This window comes from Callorhinus ursinus, unplaced genomic scaffold, assembly GCF_003265705.2.
Source record: "Callorhinus ursinus isolate GAN/ISIS: 27379988/994484 unplaced genomic scaffold, GSC_fseal_2.0 scaffold18, whole genome shotgun sequence".
Classification (NCBI taxonomy): domain Eukaryota; kingdom Metazoa; phylum Chordata; class Mammalia; order Carnivora; family Otariidae; genus Callorhinus; species Callorhinus ursinus.
The window spans coordinates 15,042,538-15,060,078 of NW_027397080.1; the positions used below are offsets into that span (position 1 = coordinate 15,042,538).

General features: G+C 53.9%; 1 protein-coding gene across 5 annotated transcripts in view; it reads right to left on the reverse strand.

Moving 5' to 3' along the window:
* Positions 1-17,541, reverse strand: part of PTPRU (protein tyrosine phosphatase receptor type U) — a 77,312-nt gene that overhangs the window by 30,272 nt on the left and 29,499 nt on the right. For 3 of the 5 annotated variants that reach the window (XM_073903058.1, XM_025857014.2, XM_073903057.1), the window contains exons 8-14: positions 16,011-16,319; positions 11,792-11,901; positions 11,254-11,455; positions 10,792-10,894; positions 7,985-8,258; positions 7,278-7,314; positions 6,397-6,535 (exon numbers count right to left, since the gene is read on the reverse strand). In XM_073903058.1, coding sequence (XP_073759159.1) covers positions 6,397-6,535; positions 7,278-7,314; positions 7,985-8,258; positions 10,792-10,894; positions 11,254-11,455; positions 11,792-11,901; positions 16,011-16,319 — 1,174 coding nt within the window. Of the gene's footprint in view, positions 1-2,270; positions 2,301-6,396; positions 6,536-7,277; positions 7,315-7,984; positions 8,259-10,791; positions 10,895-11,253; positions 11,456-11,791; positions 11,902-16,010; positions 16,320-17,541 lie in introns of all 5 variants that reach the window. The other 2 variants (XM_073903055.1, XM_073903056.1) reach the window with 1 other exon arrangement.

The window sequence follows — 17,541 nt, forward strand, 5'->3', positions numbered from 1 at the left end:
AGATACCAAGAGGGCTCTGCCTCTACCCTTTGCTTGGCAAACCCAGAGCTGCTGCCTCCCCCACAAGGGACTAGGCAGAGTCCCTGTCCTGGGGACCCTTGCTGAGAACAAGGGATGAAGCCCAGCAGCCTCGGGCTGGGACCTGGCCCCTGTCACTGGCCTGGAGGGCTCAGGAAATGGGAAGGATAGTCACTCTGGAACTATTCTGGTGTCACAGCAATCACCTCATCCAAACTAGGAAGATGACTGCCCCAGCTCCAGCCCCAGCACGCCCCCAGAGCCATCCTCCTCTCCCCCCATCCTCACCGAACATGTGCCCTGAGAATCCCTTTTCCCCACAATGGGGGTGCACTATGCTCCTCCTTCATGGCAGAGAGTCTGGCTGCTGCTCAGCCAGTACTCAGGAGTCTTCCTCTGGGCAGGAAATGAACTCCGACTGGCTTCTTCCTATCCCCAGAACCCCCAGGATGGTCCCACCATGGGCCACGTTAGACAGGTACAGAGATCCATACAGGGCCCATATTCCTGCCACGGCCCACCAGTCCATCCAGCCACTGGAAGCAGCAGAGGGAGAAAGCAAGAGGCCCAGTCCCTCCTGAGAGGCCTGGTGATAGGACCCTAGACGAGGGCCCTGCACAGCCCAGGCCTCCAGCCCAGCTCTATAGATGAGGATGGCAGTCTGTGACTCCAGAGGACTCAGAGGGACATGGGAGGAAGAGCAGGGGTGTAGCTCCATGACCGAGGGGCTGGGCAAAAGGGAAAAAGGGAATGACTTGGGACCTGTCTTGAGACTGCAGTGGAGTCAGGGGCCCAGTCACAGGGAAGGCTCAAGATAAGACAGCCATTCACCCTGATGGGCCGTACAGCATGCAAGATGTGGGGTAGACCCAAGAGAGGACTTCCAGGTTAAGAGGGCTCAGGAACCTTGACCATCGGTGGAGATAAAGAGGCTAAGGAAGGGATCTTCCCAGACAGGCAAATTCTAATCAGTCTGTCCTAGTTCAAGAGCTGTCTGGGGCAGGGGAAGACTGGGTGACCCCAACCACCAAGCTCTGGGCATCACCCTCACCATGGCCCAGGGCGGAGCCGAGGACCCCCTTGGGGGCAGGTGAGGAGAAGCCTCTGTGACTGTGATCTTGACCATCAACACAAGAGAGAAGTGGAGGGGGAAGGAGGGAGGGGGAGAGAGGTGAGGAGGGGGCAGGGGAATCAGGGAGCTAAGGGGGGGGGAGGGGAGACAGTGAAGGGACCCTGACAAGGAGGGAGATGGCGAAGGGGACAGAGAGAGAGGGAGGGACGGGCAGACACCAGCATCAGAGGGAGGACAGACGGAGGGCCGTGGACAGAGGACGGCAGTCAAGCTGTGCCTAGAAGGCAGTCTCCAGTGGTGTGCCCCAGGGCTCTGTTCCCTGCCCAGGCCTCTCGGTTCACGGGGAAGAACGACACACACCAAGCACCCAGCTCCACAGAAGCCAGAAGCCAGAGGGACGGCGACCACTGCCGGCCGCAGCTGATCAGGGTGAGAGTCAGCAGAGGGAGGGCGATCGGACACTTGGAAAGGTTCTGCGTCTAGGGTCAAACATTCAGTGCACAAGTAGAGAGGGCGGGACAACCGTCTTGTCCGCGATTTCTGGAAAAGCCCAGCTGGAGGCTCCCCCTGAGCCGACGGGGTGTGGTTGCTGGAAAAGCTGGTGCGACCCTGGGTGATGTGGATGCAAGGAGAGGGTCCAGGAGGAGGAGGTGAGAGACCCCCGTCCTCTGGGCTGTCCTGGGGCCCCCTGAGCCTGCTCTGCTAGGAGCGAGAACAGGCACGGGTGCAGGGACTGTTCTGGAAGGCTTGCAGAGTCAGAGAAGACAGAGGCAGAACACGGAGGACCATCAGGAGACCAGGCAGTCCGATGGGGCCTGGGTGGTAACCCCAGCTCTGGCACCTCCTGTGACCTCTGACCCGTCCCTTCACCTCTCTGAGCCTCGGTCTCCTCCTCAGTAACACGGGAGGGATGACAGTGCGTGCTTCTTGGGGTCCGAGCCCAGAGGAAGCGCCCAGAAATGGTGGGTCTGAAGAGCCTGGGGCCGCCCGGCTGGAGAAAGGGCTTGTGCTGACCTGAGAGCTGTGTGTACCGTGGGGACAGCTGCCAGGGTGGGGACGGGCCTGCCCCGGACACGCACACACACGTGCGCGGCTGTGGGCCCCAGAGAGGGACCCGCGAGAGGCCCTCCACACCAGGAGGCCGACACAGGGCCCAAGGGGGTGGCGCGGGGCTACTTACGGGTAGTAGGAGTAGGCATAGTGGTCCCTCCTGGCAGCATGCAAAGAGAAGAGCACAGTTGGGCCCGTGGTCCTGCCACAAGGTGGGCCGAGGGCAGCACCCAGTGGGCAGGGAGGGGCCTGGTGCTTTCTGTGCTGGGGAGGGTGCTGGCCAGGGACTGGACAGGTCAGGAGGACCTTCCTTGTCCCAAGGGCTGGCTGGGCTCAGTCGCTGAAAACCAAGACCCGAGGCCCCTTCTAGAACCTTCCCCAAGCCTGCTGCTGGGGGGAGGAGGTGGTGGGGACAGGGCCTGGGGAAGCCGAGCTTTCACACAGTCACACAGGCATGGACACAGAGAGAAATACACACACTTGTGCCCTGGGCACACTCACACATAAACAGACACACTCACACATAAACAGACACACTCATGTGGATACACAATCACGCACAGACACCCTCCCTCATGTGCTCACAGGTGACCCTGCTCTCCCCTGCAGCCCCACCCCTCAGTCCCAATGCTGCTCACACCTGCAGGCCCCTCTACCCCTGAGGGGTCAGCCCTCCGCATACACCTGTGCCTGGGAGGGAACCCTGGCTGGGGGGTGGGGGTAGGGGGGAGGTGGAGAGGGCTCCAGCTGGACTCCAGGGCAAAGGTGAGGCCCGCTCTCCCCGACCCAGACTGCCCCTGAGTGTGGGGTCCATCAGAGGAGCCGGGCCGCCCCCTCTGGGCACCCAAAGCATGGCTTGAGTCTGATCCCACTTCGCAGGTGGGGAAGCTGAGTCCCAGACAGTCGTGGTCCTCCAAGGCCTCTCTGGGGGTCAGGGGCAGAGTGCAGACGCCTGTCCCAGGACCCTGACCCCCAGAGCCAGCTCCCTCCTGAGGCCCCATCCGGGCACATCCAGGGGTCCTCCATTCACCTGCCCCCCACACCACCCCATCAGCAGCGACCCCAGGGAACAGCCTTCCACGAGGGACTCTGCAGACTGGGGGAAGGGAGGGAGAGAAGAGTGGAAGGCCGAAGCCCAGTGAGGGCAGGAGAGTGGCTGGAGGCCACACAGCATGTCTCCTCTCATCCATCCCAGGAGAGAGCGGAGGGCGCAGGCCCGTGGCTGGTTACAGGGGCCCTGAAGAGGAGGGATGGCTGAAGGAATGGCATTCTGGTCTCAGCTGTAATGTCAAGACTTTTCAAGAGCCTTCCACAAAGACTCCCCCATAATTGCCAACTCTATTGTGTCACCTGTACCCTCCCTCTGCCCCCCACCCCGGCACCCTGTTCTTTTCACAATCTGTAATTACGCATCCGTGCTGTTTCTGGTTTAATGCCAGGCCCCAGCACCAGCTACAAAAGGTGGTACCCTTGTCTCTTTTGCCTACTGCTGGCTCCCAGGGCCCAGGACAGAGCCCAGAACACAATGATCCCCCAATAAATATTTCATTGAATTAAGTAATCAATAAACAGGGAAAATAAATAAAAGTCCTCCACCTCTGTGAGTTTCCATAGCCTCCTCCAAACAAGTGAGATTAATAATGACCCTGCCCAAGGGGCCGCTGTCAGCCCAGCTCCTCCCTGCTTCCCTCCACCTGCTGAGCTGGGAGCTGGCGGCGGGGTGGGGGGGTAGTTTAGGAGGACCCCACTCCACTGGGCCAGGCCCTGGGGATGCACAGCCAACAGGACAGAATTTCTCTGCCCTCACGGAGCTCTCATGTCCAGCAGGGAAGAGAAACAATTGAGCCAAGCACTCCAAGTTAAGTAAAAAAAAATGCAGGGAGAAGAAAATACTATGAAGGCGAAGGATGGGATTCTGGAAGCAGAACAAGGGCTACACCCGGCCTGGGGAGTTCCCCAAGGGCAGATGCACCCAGGCTCACTGTCCACCCGGGCAGGGCAGGATGGGGAGCCTGACCACCGTCCCCCTGGCCCCCCCACACACTGTCTCTCCACAACCTTCCTCTGACAAGGATGCACAGGGTGGCAACTGGGTATCAGCCCTCCCTCAGCAACCGCCTGACCTGCCCATGAAATTTAATGTGGGCACCTCCGTCGCTGCCAGACCTGCTCTGACACCCCACAATGCAGACCAGGGGAGCCCTGAGGAGCATGGTGGACCCTGAAGGCCAGGATAGGATTTAGGGGGATGCAATGGGGTGCTAGAGAATGCAAGTGAATGGCTTTTAGAGGAAGGAAGGAAGTCTAGGGGGATCCTAAGGGCTTCAAGGGTAGCCTGGAAGGGTTTATGGGGGAGCAGCTGTGTAGAGTGCAGGGTTTCCTAGTGAGGCCCCAGCATCCTCTCTAACCATCCTCTCCTGGGCCCAATGCTCTGCAGAGATGGGTGACACCCTCCCCTTGGCCAATCCTCTCTCCTTGAGGATTCATTTCTAAGGCCTCAAATACTACCTGCAACCCCCCAAAATCTGACCACTCCCCTACAGCACTCACCATCTGCCCCCCTCCCCACCCCACCCTACCTCAGAGTTAACTTCCAGGTCCCCCACAGGAGAGGACAGAAACTTGCTAATTCTGGGCACCTACTGTGCACTAGACATGGTGAGGCCCTTCACATCCCTGGCCCTAAGGAGCCCGGGTTTTGTAGTCAGGACTGGGTTCAAGCCAGGCCCTGTCACTTACCAGCCGAGTGACATGGTCAAGTCGTTCAATTACAGTTTCCTCATTTGTGAGAAGGGGCTCAGACCTGCTTCATGGGTCAGGATCCAAGAAGGAAGTGTTCTCTGATGTATCCTGAGTGCTAGAACAGTGCCTGGCACACAGTAGGTGCTCAATAACTAATGTTCTAATGGGTGGTGTGTGTGAAGCCCTGGGCACACAGTAATATTCACGAAATGATATAGTTTAATTTATCCCAAGAAGCTGTGTAGGGACTAGGGAAGGAAAAAAATCAGCTTCATGCCCTGGAAACCCTACCCCCGGACTCTCTGGGAGAGTCTCTCTCTGCCGGTGCCTGGCCTCAGGAAATGCAGCCCTAGCCAGTCCTCCCTCATCCCCCTTGGTCCTACTTAACTGCTCCTGGCAGCCCTGAGATCCAGCACCAGCCCAGAAGCAGGTGCGCAGAGCCCAGGTTGGGAGAGGGCTCCCTGGGTGACCTCGGGCAGGCCCATGCCCCCTTGGGGCCTCAACATCTCCACCCTTCAATTATGGTGCTTGGACCAGTGTCCTGGGGCTGCCTGGTGGGGAATGAAGTGGAGGGGAGGGGAACCAGAGTGGTCTCAGAAGCCTCCACCCCTGCTTCAACCAGAGGCTCAGCCTTCATCTGCTCCGTGTACTGGGCCTCCTAGGGGAGGTTTATTTGATGTTCGGAAAACAGGTTCTGTTGCTTTAAGAAGATTTGAAAACCACTAGACCAGATGTCCTTGAACTACCACGCAGCTCTCACCTCCTGGGCTCTGAGCCTCTACAATTCTAAATTCTGAGATTCTTAGAATCCCAAATCCTGGATTTCTGAAATTCTGAAATTCTAAGTTCTGGATCCTAAGAGGTGCTGGGACTCATGCTGCCCACTGCAAAATGCCCTAGGAAAGGCACCCCTCAGAAGCACGCCAGACTTTGAAGGCCTGGGGGATGGGAGGAGCGAGGTCTCCTCTGAGTCATGGGCCCAGGAGGATTCCACAAAGATCAAGAGTAACAGGGTCCAGGGCAAGCTGAGCCCAGGGAAGATGGGGCCCAGGAAGAACCATGGTTCAGGGTCCTTGGTGTGAAAAGGAGTGAGCCCCACCCCCACTGCTCAGGGTCAGCACCACAACCCCAGGGTCAGGGCAGACAAGTCGGCCAAAGGTCTGCAGGGGGCTAGAGATTCGAGGTCAGGTTACCTCCACACCCTCCCCATTGGAACAGCCCATGCCCACTTCCAGCACAGGTCCTTGGCAACAGGTACGAGCGCCCTTCCCTGGGTAGTGGTACCTGGCACCAGCCAGACCTGAGCTCCAGCCAAGCCCTTCCAGCGCAGCTTCATTTGCAGAGGCTCTGGCTTCCCACTTCCTGGCTTGGGCCCGTCCTCAGGCTGGATGCCCAGGTTGGCAACCTTCCACACTCACCAGACAGCTGCCCTCCCAGGCCCCAGCCACTGCTCCTCTCTGCCCACCAGGCTTGTGAGGGAGCCTTGCGTGAGTCATGGCACCAGCCTCACTCACCCCTTACGAATGATGATAATGATGGCCCCCAGGAGAAGAATGAGGACAGCAAGTCCCCCCGCACAGATGCCCAGGATAAGCCCCATCTCCTCCGATCTCTGGGACACCTCCAGGGGTCGCTTGCTTTCCTTGCAGGCAGCTGGGGAGAATAAAGCGGGACAAAGGGTCAGAGGGGAGATAGGGACCACCTACCCACTGCCTGGAGGGGTCTGAGTCTCAAGGAATATACTAACACATGTGCACAAAGACAACTACCCCCCATCCTCAGCTCATAGGCAGCCTTTCAGTCCAATCTGCCCCTTCATCATCCTTATAACTTCTGCACCCCCATAGACCCCATCGGGAAGAGCTCCCCTTTCCTCTCTACTTTCTCAAATACTCCCATCCTTCAGTGGACAGGGGATGGAGGATGTCTGGGGCCTTCAGACTCACCGTCCTGCCCTCCTGAGAGGCAATGGGGGGAGAGAATTATGTACTTAGGACCTGCTGAGGGCATCTCAGGATGGGGGACCAACCACATTCCCTGTCTACACTGCAGGGTCCACCTCTTCCCCACAACAAAGGGGGCAGATACAGAATCCAGAGCCAGTGCCCAGTGCCATCACCCCCACAGCCCAACCATAATGGCTCGCCCTCCAAAGACCTGTACCAGGCCTCTGCCAAAGCCACTTCTGTGACCATGACAAGAGAGACAGAGGTTAGTCCTACTGCCCAAGGTTGGAAGAAGGAGCCCTTCAGGTAGGACAAATGGGGACCAGGAAGGGAACCCAGACCACCCTCCTCTGCTCTCACAGCTCTGGGAGCTCAGGGCCCACCCCCCCAAGAGCCCAGAGGGGAGAAATCCACTGCTGAAGGCCAGGAAGGAACCCAGGGGGGCTTACCTTTCCTGGCGATGCGGATGCAATTCAGCCGGGTCTCCTGGAGGCAAAGATGGGGGTCTCAGCACCACCGAAACCCCGACCTAACCCTCCCCAGGGGTATCCTTTGGCAGCTTGTCTTGGGCCTGGTCAGGGCTCAGCCAGTGCTCACTGTGACTAGAGACACCCCTCCCGGCAGGAAGGCCTGAGGGGGAAGCAGGGAGGGGGGGGGCCTGAAAAGAGGGCAATGACTTAGGAAAGGGGAATGAGTTCAGGGGGAGCAGGGAAAGAAACAGCGTGGGAAGGGGGCGGCCAAGGGGCTGGTTAAGAGGGGGGCCTGGGGAGGAGAGAGCCCCCAGAGGAGGAGCCTGGAGAAGGGTGGGGCTTCCAGGAGGAGGTGGGTGGTGGGCCTCAAGGTCTGGGGAAAGCAGGACCGGGAGATGGACCCTTGGGGAGAGAGGAGCCTGAGACAGACACTAGGGCCTCAGGGAAAGGGCAGGGATAGACTAGGGAGGGGGTGCTTAGACATAGAAGAGTCTGGGGGAAAGGCTCAGGAAGGGGAGATGCTCTAAGAGAAGGAGGCTGAGGTCAGGAGGCTCAGGGAAGGAGAGTGGGGGTTCTGGAGAGGGGGCGGGGCCGGGGAGGGTCTCTGGCCTCCTAGGGGGCTGCTCAGAAGGCTCCTCCGAGGGGTCCCCAGCCTATCCCCATCACAACCCCTGCCAGTCCCTCACCCCCTTCAGGTGGCTTGTTGCCTGGAAGTAGATGAGGTAGGCCTTCCTGGGCTCAAGCGGTGGGTTCCAGAAGCCGCGATAGGTCTGGTTGTCACCCACGGTGAAGGGCATGGCTTCCGGCAGACTGCTGGCTGCAAGTTCTGCCCCAAAGTAGTGCACCAGGCCGCGGGCCAGCGCAGCGTCAAAGGTCAAGGGTACTGGGAAGCAGTCCTGGCTGCCTGGCTCCCGACGCAGCCTCCGCGGCCGCTCCTCCTCCACAATCACCTGGTACACGCTGGACAAGGAGGGGACAGAGCAATGACCGCAGGGCCAGGGGACAGGGAGAACCATCTGGTGGCTAAGGGCACAGGCTCTGGGGTCAGGCCCAGCCTGGGAATAATCTTGGTTCTGCCTCTTACTCGCTGGGCAACTCTCTTAACCTCCCTGGGCCTCAGTTTCCTCCTCTGTAAAGCGAGCGTGATCACAGGACTGTTCCATGAGCTAAATATAAGGAAGGAGGCAAGTTTCAGAAGCAGGCAGTGCCTGTCAGCTGTTAGGACTGTGACGAAGGCGGAAAGAATGTGGGCCCCTCTCAGTGGCACCAAGCCCTAGAGCCCCACCCTGACCCTCCTCAACCCGTGCTCCCGTGCCTGCCAAGGACCTGGGGACCCGAAGCCTCGGGCTCCGCCCCGGTTACCTGTGGCTCCCTTTGGGCCTCCAGGAATGAGAGTCAGACTCATCGTGTTCATTCATTCATTCAGAAAGTGCTTGAGCTCAGAAGCTGGGCCAGTGCTCCGTAGGCACTTGGGGATCTAGGCTTCCTGGAACTGACCTCCAGTGGGGGAGACAGCCACTGAGCAAGCAAGCGAGGCCACACAAATCCTGCATCCGGCTACCCTCCCAACCTGGAGGCAGCCTCGAGTCTGCAACTCGGAGCCTGTCACCTCCGGGTCCTGACAGCTAATTTGTGTGCCCTCGTCTGTCTTCCCTCTGATGTGTGTCTCCTGGTCCCGACTTGTGTGTTTCTATTTATTTGTCTCACTTTACTGAATAGCCTTTTGCTGTGAGCTCCTCCAAATCCTCGGTGGAACAAAGCCAAGAGTAAACAGGTGAGTGCTGACAAATTCAAATATTTCTAGTCACAGCCTCGGTCACGTCTTGGTGTGTGGCACCCGTTCCGACGGCTGCACTCTGGGAAGTAGGAACGCCTTTCGCTGGCTCTCCGGCTGTTTTGTTCGAACACCAGAGCTGTGCGGGAATCACCCCAGTGCCCTGGGATTGGGCCACACAGGTTCGTCCCCTGTCACTAGCGCACGGCAAATGCCAGCCCAGGCCCCTCTCAGCCTCCATTTCCCAGGCCAAGGTCAGGCCTCCACTGGCCCCACGCCCCACCGGGAGGTAATAATAATCAACACTGAACAAAGCATCTTGACTGGGATGGTCCCCATTATGCAGACAAGGAAAAGGAGACTCAGAGAGGTAAAGGGACATGGCCCAAGGTCACACAGCCACTATGCCTCCCCCCTCTCACCATGTTCCACCCCCCACCTTGTCATCGTCATCCCTGAGGGACACTAAATGGGCCGTCTCACAGGATCTCTCAAGAGGACCAGGAAAGCAGAAGGCACTGCTGGGTTTCCCAGCTCCCCGACATAGCCACACAAGGGCCCTGAGGCTCCTGGAAATGCAAAATGCCCCTCAAACATCCTGACGCTGACCTGGGTCTCCCTGGAGAGTCTGGGAAGCGGCCCGGACAGGCTCTGCAGTAGCAAATACAGGGAGGTAAAGCAGGAGAAGGTGTGTGGGGACGTGAGGGAGTGTCAAGAGCACATGGCCAACCCACTACCTTCTCAGAGGCTTAGCAGGATCTTTCCACACCCAAATACAGGCCGTCCCCCTCTCCCAGTGCACACAGCTTTGTGGGAGGACAGGGTGCACCAGAGGGGCAGGGAGGCTCTGTGACTTCAAAAGGTACAAGCTGTGCAGACAGACCTGGGTTCCCAATCCCAGCTCTAGCACCTTCCAGCTGTGTGACCTTGAGGGCAAGGGACTTAAGGCCACTGAGCCTGTTTCCCGATGTGTAAAATAAGGGTAACAGCACCCCACCCCCCCAAAGGCCGCCAGGAGGATAAAGTGACTCCTGCAGGTGAAGTCACAAACACAGAGTCTGGCTGATAGCAGGCATGTACACACATCCCACAAACACCCTCACACTCTCTCACGCACACACACTCACACCTCCACACCACACATCACACGTATACAGTATGTGTCTTTATCTCACACACACACACACACACACACACACACACACACACACACCATCTTGTCTCCAGCACCCTCTCTCCAGCAGAGGCAGCCCCAGCTTTCTCTAGGGAGAAGTAATTGGAGAAGCCAAGCTCTTGGCCACTTCACAGAGATGGCCCTGTCTGGCTGGCTGCCCCAACCTTCTAGAAGGCTGTGTCTCCCTGGCCAGGACCTTCTGGGGAAAAAGCTGGGAAGAAATACAGCCCCCAGAGTTTCACTTCTCCAAGATGTCTGAGGGAAGACCCTCAGCTGAGGCCTGGACAGTCACACCTCTCCAGGCTGGACGCTACCCAAAGATCTCATGGAAATCACCATCAGACACCCATGGCTTCAGAGGGGAGGGGCTGCAGGCTTTCCACCTGCCCAGGATCACAAAACATCCTCCTCCAGACACTCTGAGCGCTGAGTGGGAAACTGAAGGAGGATGAGGCTGAGCTGGCCCACGTGGGTGGCTCTGGGTCAGAGGAGGGGCTTCTTCCCTATGGCCCTGACCTCCCATCCCTCCATCTAGGCTTTCCCACCTGATGGGCGCGCCGCGGCCCTGTGCCGGCCTCAGCAGAACGGTGATGGTGTTCTCAGACTCGCCCAGGGGTGACGGCATGTCGGCATAATCAAAGCTGGGAGCTGGGGAAGGGGACAGGGATATAGTCACGGAGCCTGGCCACTAGACCAGGAAGGTCAGGCCCCTACCTCCTTGCCCCGTCCTCAGATCTCCTCCCCTTCAGCCTTGTTCCCTCTGACCTGAGCTTCCCTGACTTCTGACCCCTGTACTCGGCCCTCAGATTCCACAGTCTCCTGACCCCTCTGACTTAATCCTCCCTGACCCCTGAACTTAATCCCTAAATGGTACATTCATCTCAGCAGGGGCCCTCTATAAACAACTCTGGGACGCTCCCCACCCCCTTCCATGCCCCCTCTACCCACAGAACCCTGGGATGGTGAGCCACCTCTAAAGGGGTCAGGCCATGGCCAGGTGGGCTTACCTGAGATGTTGGTGGTGATCTCGGTGAGTGCTGCCTGGCCAAAGCCTTTGCCCGTGCGGGCCCGCACGGAAAACAGGTAGGTGGTGCCTGGGTGCAAGTTGGAGAAGACGTGGTAGGTCTCGTTGCGGAGCTTGGAGATAGTACGTCGTGGGCCCGGCACATTCACCACCGGGTCTGATGACTCGATGCTCTGGTAGCTGATCTGGGGGCAGGACAGGCAGGTAGGCGGGCACAGAGATGGGGAAGGTCATCACTGGCCCCGTAGCCTCCCACCCATCATAGTTCAGGAGAGCTAGGGAGAAGGCTGGGCAAAGGGGAGAGGTTCAGTGGGACTGTGGATGCCCATTAGCCCAGATCTCTAGGCACCTTCACCTCTCTTCTTTTGGGGCCCCTGTCCCCATAACCCACAGGGTACAGACCCTGACCAGTGGAAGGAACCTCAGTGATCACTTCTGTCCCCACCCCAATGCACCTCCCTCTCCAAGCTGTGTGCCCACCTTCCACCAGGGACCCCCACTGTAATGCGGTCCAAACCCACCTCATACTGAGTGATGAGGCCATTGGGTTCCTGGGGCTCCTCCCACTTGAGGAAGATCATGTCCTCCAGGGGAGTGAAGGTCAGGGACTCGGCCGCAATCCCACCAGGCACTGCAAGGGGAAGGTGGCACAGGGCAGGGGAAAGCCAGCTTTGGAACCAGACACCTAAATTCAAATTCCAGCCTTGCTATTTCCTAGCTGGTCTGCTCAGACTACCCCCTCTCTGAGCCTCAGTTTCTTCGTCTGTGACAGGGGGATGAAAACAACCCCTCCCTCACCAGAATTAAACGAAGTGATGGACATAAAGCTCCAAGGTAAATATCAGGAACTTCATTTGATTCTACCTATTCCTAAGAACTCAAAGGAGGTAGCTGGCATTTTTCATTACTGTGCAGGCGGCATCCAGCCCAGAATGTCTGAATGTTCCTATTTTGTTCCAGTTGAGTGGTTTTCACAAAATACAGACCTTTGTCAGAGAAATAGAAACAATTGCATTAGAGTGGCGGGATTATGGGTAGGAAATGTTTTCTTGTCTAAAAATTTCTGATTACACAAAAACTGTGTTCAGTGTAGAAAATCAAAACGAGCATCAAGAAAATTAATGGCACTTAAATTCCATCACCGGGAGACACCATTTGCATTTTCGCATAAACCCTTTCAGGTCTGGTTTTGTTTGGTTTTGTTCTAATGTACCATCTCAACAGCAGTCACAGGGAATTTCTTCTAGGAAGAGAAGAGTCTTTGGGAAAACACCTTGATAAGCCATTGTGGGGAAGCCAAAATCCTAAGGCAGAGCCCAAGGTGTTCAATGAAGCTAACGTGCTCTGGGTTAAAATGAACAGTTCACAAGGCAACCCTACCATCCATCCGCCAAATTGATAAAATGAAAAAAGACAATTCCAAGTGTTAGTGAGGATGCAGAGCGACCGAAGTTTTCACACACTGCTAGTGGGTGTGTAAACTGTCACGAGCACTTGGGGGAAAACTGTCTGGATGGATCTACTTATTGTGAACACACATCCTATAACCTAGCTGTTCCACTCCTAGGCATTAACCGATCAGAAATGTGTCTATCTACACCCCACCCCCAAAAAAAGGATCTATAAGGATTTTTCTTTGCAGCACAATTTAAAATAGGAAAAATAAACGTGGTAGATTCACGTAATGGACTATTTGGTAGCAAGAATGAATTCCCTAGAACTGTACACACCACATGGCCGGCTCTCTCAAGCATAATCAAGAGAAAGAAGCCAGTCATAAAAACAATACATACTGTATGACTCCATTGATAGAAGATTCAAGACCAAGCAAAAATTAATCTACTGCATTATAGGTTGGGATAACGGTTACTCTCGGGAGGTTGAGAGTGGGAAAGTACATAAAGGGGGCTTCTGGGGAGCTGCTAATGCTATTTCTTGATCTGTATAGGGGTCATCCTGGTGTGTCCCGTCTGTGAGAATTCACTGAGCTGCCCACTTCAAGTAAGTGCACTTCCTAGAAGTATTATACTAAAGTTTCCACGAAAAATTCTAAAAATTTAGTAATGAGCAGTTATTGGAGGGCGGGAGGAGAGGAACAAAGAAAGAAGGCCAAGTGCCCAAGTAAGGCCCGGTCAGAGCCAGGGAAAGCAGCCACAACGTACCTGGGGGAGGGGGCAGACAGAGGTCAACCGACTTTAACAATGGAGGGGTCTGATGTTGAACTTGAGGCAGACTGTGAAGGGTAGTAGAATAGGCCACCCCAAAATATACCCCTTTGGCATAAGGATTATTTTGAGCTGAATCAAGAAGAAGCAGATACAAGAAAAGTTCTCTGTCCTCCCCATTTGCCTAAAAGCAGGACATAAATTTGTAAAAGTGGCCCCCTCCCCTCGCTACCAGGAAGGAAAGAAGTTAAGCACTGAGTCAATGCTAGACCCTTAGCAGCCCAGAAGAATCTCTGTAAACTTTACGGAACTAGCCCTTACCTACCACTGGTTTCCCCATATATTTGCCTTCGCATAATCTGCTGTTCCTAGAATCTCAAAGTCCTTTTCCCATCACGTTGCTTCCCTACAAATTCATTGTTCTTTTGTTAAACTCCAGCCACTCCTTTGAGCTACTCATCACTGAATACTCCTGAGTGGTGTGTGTGTGTGTGTGTGTGTGTGTGTGACACACATGGTAATAAATTCCTATCTGTTGTTCTCTTGTTAATGTCTTTTCTCAGGCTAATTTATAGGGCCCCAACCAATGGACCTAAGACAAGTAGAAGGAAAAAAGTTAAGTTTTCCCTTCTCTGCATTTGCAATGACTCAGGGTAAATCCCCCGCAGTCCTCACTCCCACCCCCAGCAAAACCTCAGCGCATCAGCACGGGGCTTAGGGCAGACACACTGCCATGGGTAAGGGGGGTTTTGTGGAAATCAAGGAAGGAGCTGAATTTTGTGTCTGGGACACTGCTGTGCAGAATAGAAAAGTCCACATGTAGGGAGTCAAGAAAAATTACTAACCAAGGAGCTTAGAGTACCTGCAGACCTGCAGGAATCTGGGGGAAGGCTTTGGACCTGTGCTGGGATTACAGCACCACTGTGAAGAATGAAAACTCTGAAACAGATAGCCAAGTTTGAAATCCAGTTCAGATACCTATCTTCTAGCTATGTGACCTCACCTGTAAAATGGGGATAGTATATGGTCGCCTACCACCTAGGCTTGTCATGGGGATTATATGAAAAGCATTCCCAATAGAGCTTGACATGTAATAAGTGCATAATCAGTATTGCTTTGACATAAGTAGAACGTTGCACCCGACAATGACAGAACACACAATTTCTTCAGTTACACATGGAACATTTCCCAAAATTTAACCATATGCTGGGCCATAAAACAAAGATCAAATTTCAAAAGACCAAAATTAGAGTATGTACTCTGACCACAGAGGAATTAAGCTATCAGTCACAGATAATTATGGAAGTCTTAAAAATCAGGCAATGTAATTCTAACTCTTAAGTCAAAGAAGAAATCACAACAGAAATTAGAAAATATTTTGAACTGAAAAATAACAAAGACAGAACATATCAAAACTCATGGGATGCAGCTAAAGCAGGGCTCCGAGGGAAATTTATAGCTTTAAATGCATATGTAAGAAATGAAGAAAGGCTCAAAAATCAATAATCTAGTAAGCTTCCATCTCAAAAAGCTAAAAGAACGGCTGATCAAATCTAAAGAAAGTGTAAAAAAGGAAATATAGAATAGAAAATAAATATACTGTAAAGCAAATCAACTAAACCAAAAGTCGGCCCTTTGGGAAGATTAAAAATGTATATACCCCTAGCAAGAAGATACAAATTACCAAAATCAGGAAAGAAAAGGGGGACATACGCTATTGATCCTACAGAAATTAAATAAATATAATAAAAGATTATAACCAACTTTATGTCAAGAAATGTGACAATTTAGGTAAAATCAACAAATTCCTTAAAGCCCAGTACACCAGATACTAGAATAGAAATTCTTAATATTCTGATACCTATTTTAGAAAGTAAAACCATGATTAAAAAACATTGCCACAAAGAAAACTCCAGGCCCAAATGGCTTCATTGCTGAATTCTTTCAAACATATAAGGAAGAAATATACTAATCTAACCCAGTCTTCCAGAGAATAAATATTAGCCATCATTACTTTGCTCTTAGAGTTGTTGTGGTTTTTTTTTAAGATTTTTATTTATTTATTTGACAGAGACACAGCGAGAGAGGGGAACACAAGCAGGGGGAGTGGGAGAGGGAGAAGCAGGCTCCTGGCTGAGCAGGGAGCCCTATGCGGGGCTCGATCCCAGGACCCTGGGATCATGACCTGAGCTGAAGGCAGACGCTTAACAACTGAGCCACCCAGGCGCCCCTAGTTGTTTTAATCATAAGCAAAAAACTTCCTACAAAAATTTCAGCCTGGGGGCACCTGGGTGGCTCAGTCAGTTGGGTGTCCAACTCATGATTTTGGCTCAGGTGGTGATCTCAGGGTCGTGAGATCGAGCCCTGAGTCGGGCTCTGCACTGAGTGGGGAGTCTGCTTGAGATTCACTCTCTCCCTCTGTCTCTGCCCCTCCCCTACCCCACGCTCTCCACACCGCCCCCCCACTTTCTCTTTCAAAAAAATAAATACAATATTTTTTAAAAACATTTCAGCGTCACATGGGGTGCCTGTGGGAGGCACTGAGTACGCCAGGAGCCGGGGCGGGGACTCTTACCGTCCTCGTCTGTCTGGAAAGTGACCTCCTTGCCCTCCTTGCGCCCCTCGGGGTTAGTGAGGATGAGCCGCACGTGAACATTCCGGTAGGGCAGCAGGTTCTTGATGGTGTAGCGGCTGACACCCCGCTCCATCTTCACACACTCCCGGACGGTCTGGTTGTGGCTGCCGCCCAGCATGTAATGATAGCACAGGGACACCGCGTACGTGTGGCAACGTGTCACGTTGTAGCCCAGAGGTTCCCACTGCAGAGTAAGCTGGCGGGCCTGGATCTCAGCAAAAGCCAGGCCTTTGGGGGCCCTCATGGGTTCTGGGGAACCCAGGAAGCACAGAGCAGAAGGCAGAAGAAATAGGAAAACATCAGTCAGCTGCTGAAATCATCCGTCCTTTGTCCTCAAGAGTTCAAGAGACCAGCTAGAACGTCGAACAGGGAGTAGAAGTGTGTGCGCTGGAGTTAGACGGGGCCGCATCTGAATCCGAGCTCTGACCCTTGCTGCTGGCAACCACTGGCTGAGTCCCTTCGCCCCTCGAGCCTTAGTGTCCTCCCCCACAAAATGGGATAATATGCCCTACCTCACAGGATTGGTTGTAAAGTTAAAGGTAATGTGTGCAAAGCACATATGACAATGGCTGATACACAACAGGCCCTCAAAAGTGTTAGCTATAGTTTTTTTTTTTTTTTTAATAACACAATTCACCTCCTATTTCAAGATCGTTCTGGAGGGCATCAGGACAGTCTGAAATGACCAAATGCTCTATTTTTCTTAATTTATTAATTCTAACTTCTTCTAAAACAGCTTATAGTAATATATACAATACGGTAAGATGTAGAAATGAGGATGATGGGTGAAATAACAACCAAATAAATAATGCCAGAGAATGTTAGGGAAACAGAAATGTATGCCATTAGGTCCCATGCAGGTCTAAAGATAAGGTTCAGACTGGGTGGTGAGTTCCCTGGCTGCCAAAGCAAAAAGGGAAATACAATCTGTTATAGAAGGACAATAACAATAATGGCAGGGGGCTCCTGGGTGGCTCAGTCAGTTAAGGGTCCGACTCCTGATTTCAGCTTGTGATTTTAGGTTGTGATCTCAGGGTCATGAGATTGAGCCCCTGCTTGAGATTCTCTCTCTCTCCCTCTCCCTCTGCCCCTCCCCCTTACACACACTCACTCTCTCACTCTCACTCTCAAAAAGATAAACAAATCTTAAAATAATAATAACAATAACAACAACAACAACAATGGCAGTTAACATGTACTGGGTGCTTTGCATGTGCCAGGCCTTGCTCTGGAGGCTTGAAAATACATTATTTCATTGAATCCTCTCTGTAATCCAACAGACAGGTGCCATTTCTAGCCCTGTCATATAGATACAGAAATGGAGGCAGAGAGAGACTAAGTAAGTTGCCCAGAGTCAGTGACACAGAGAGTCACATAGGGAAACTGGGATGAAAACTTGGACAGGCTGGCTCCAAAATCCAGACTCTTAACCACCACCTGCCTCCCCATGAGGAAGTCAGTGTCCAGCAGC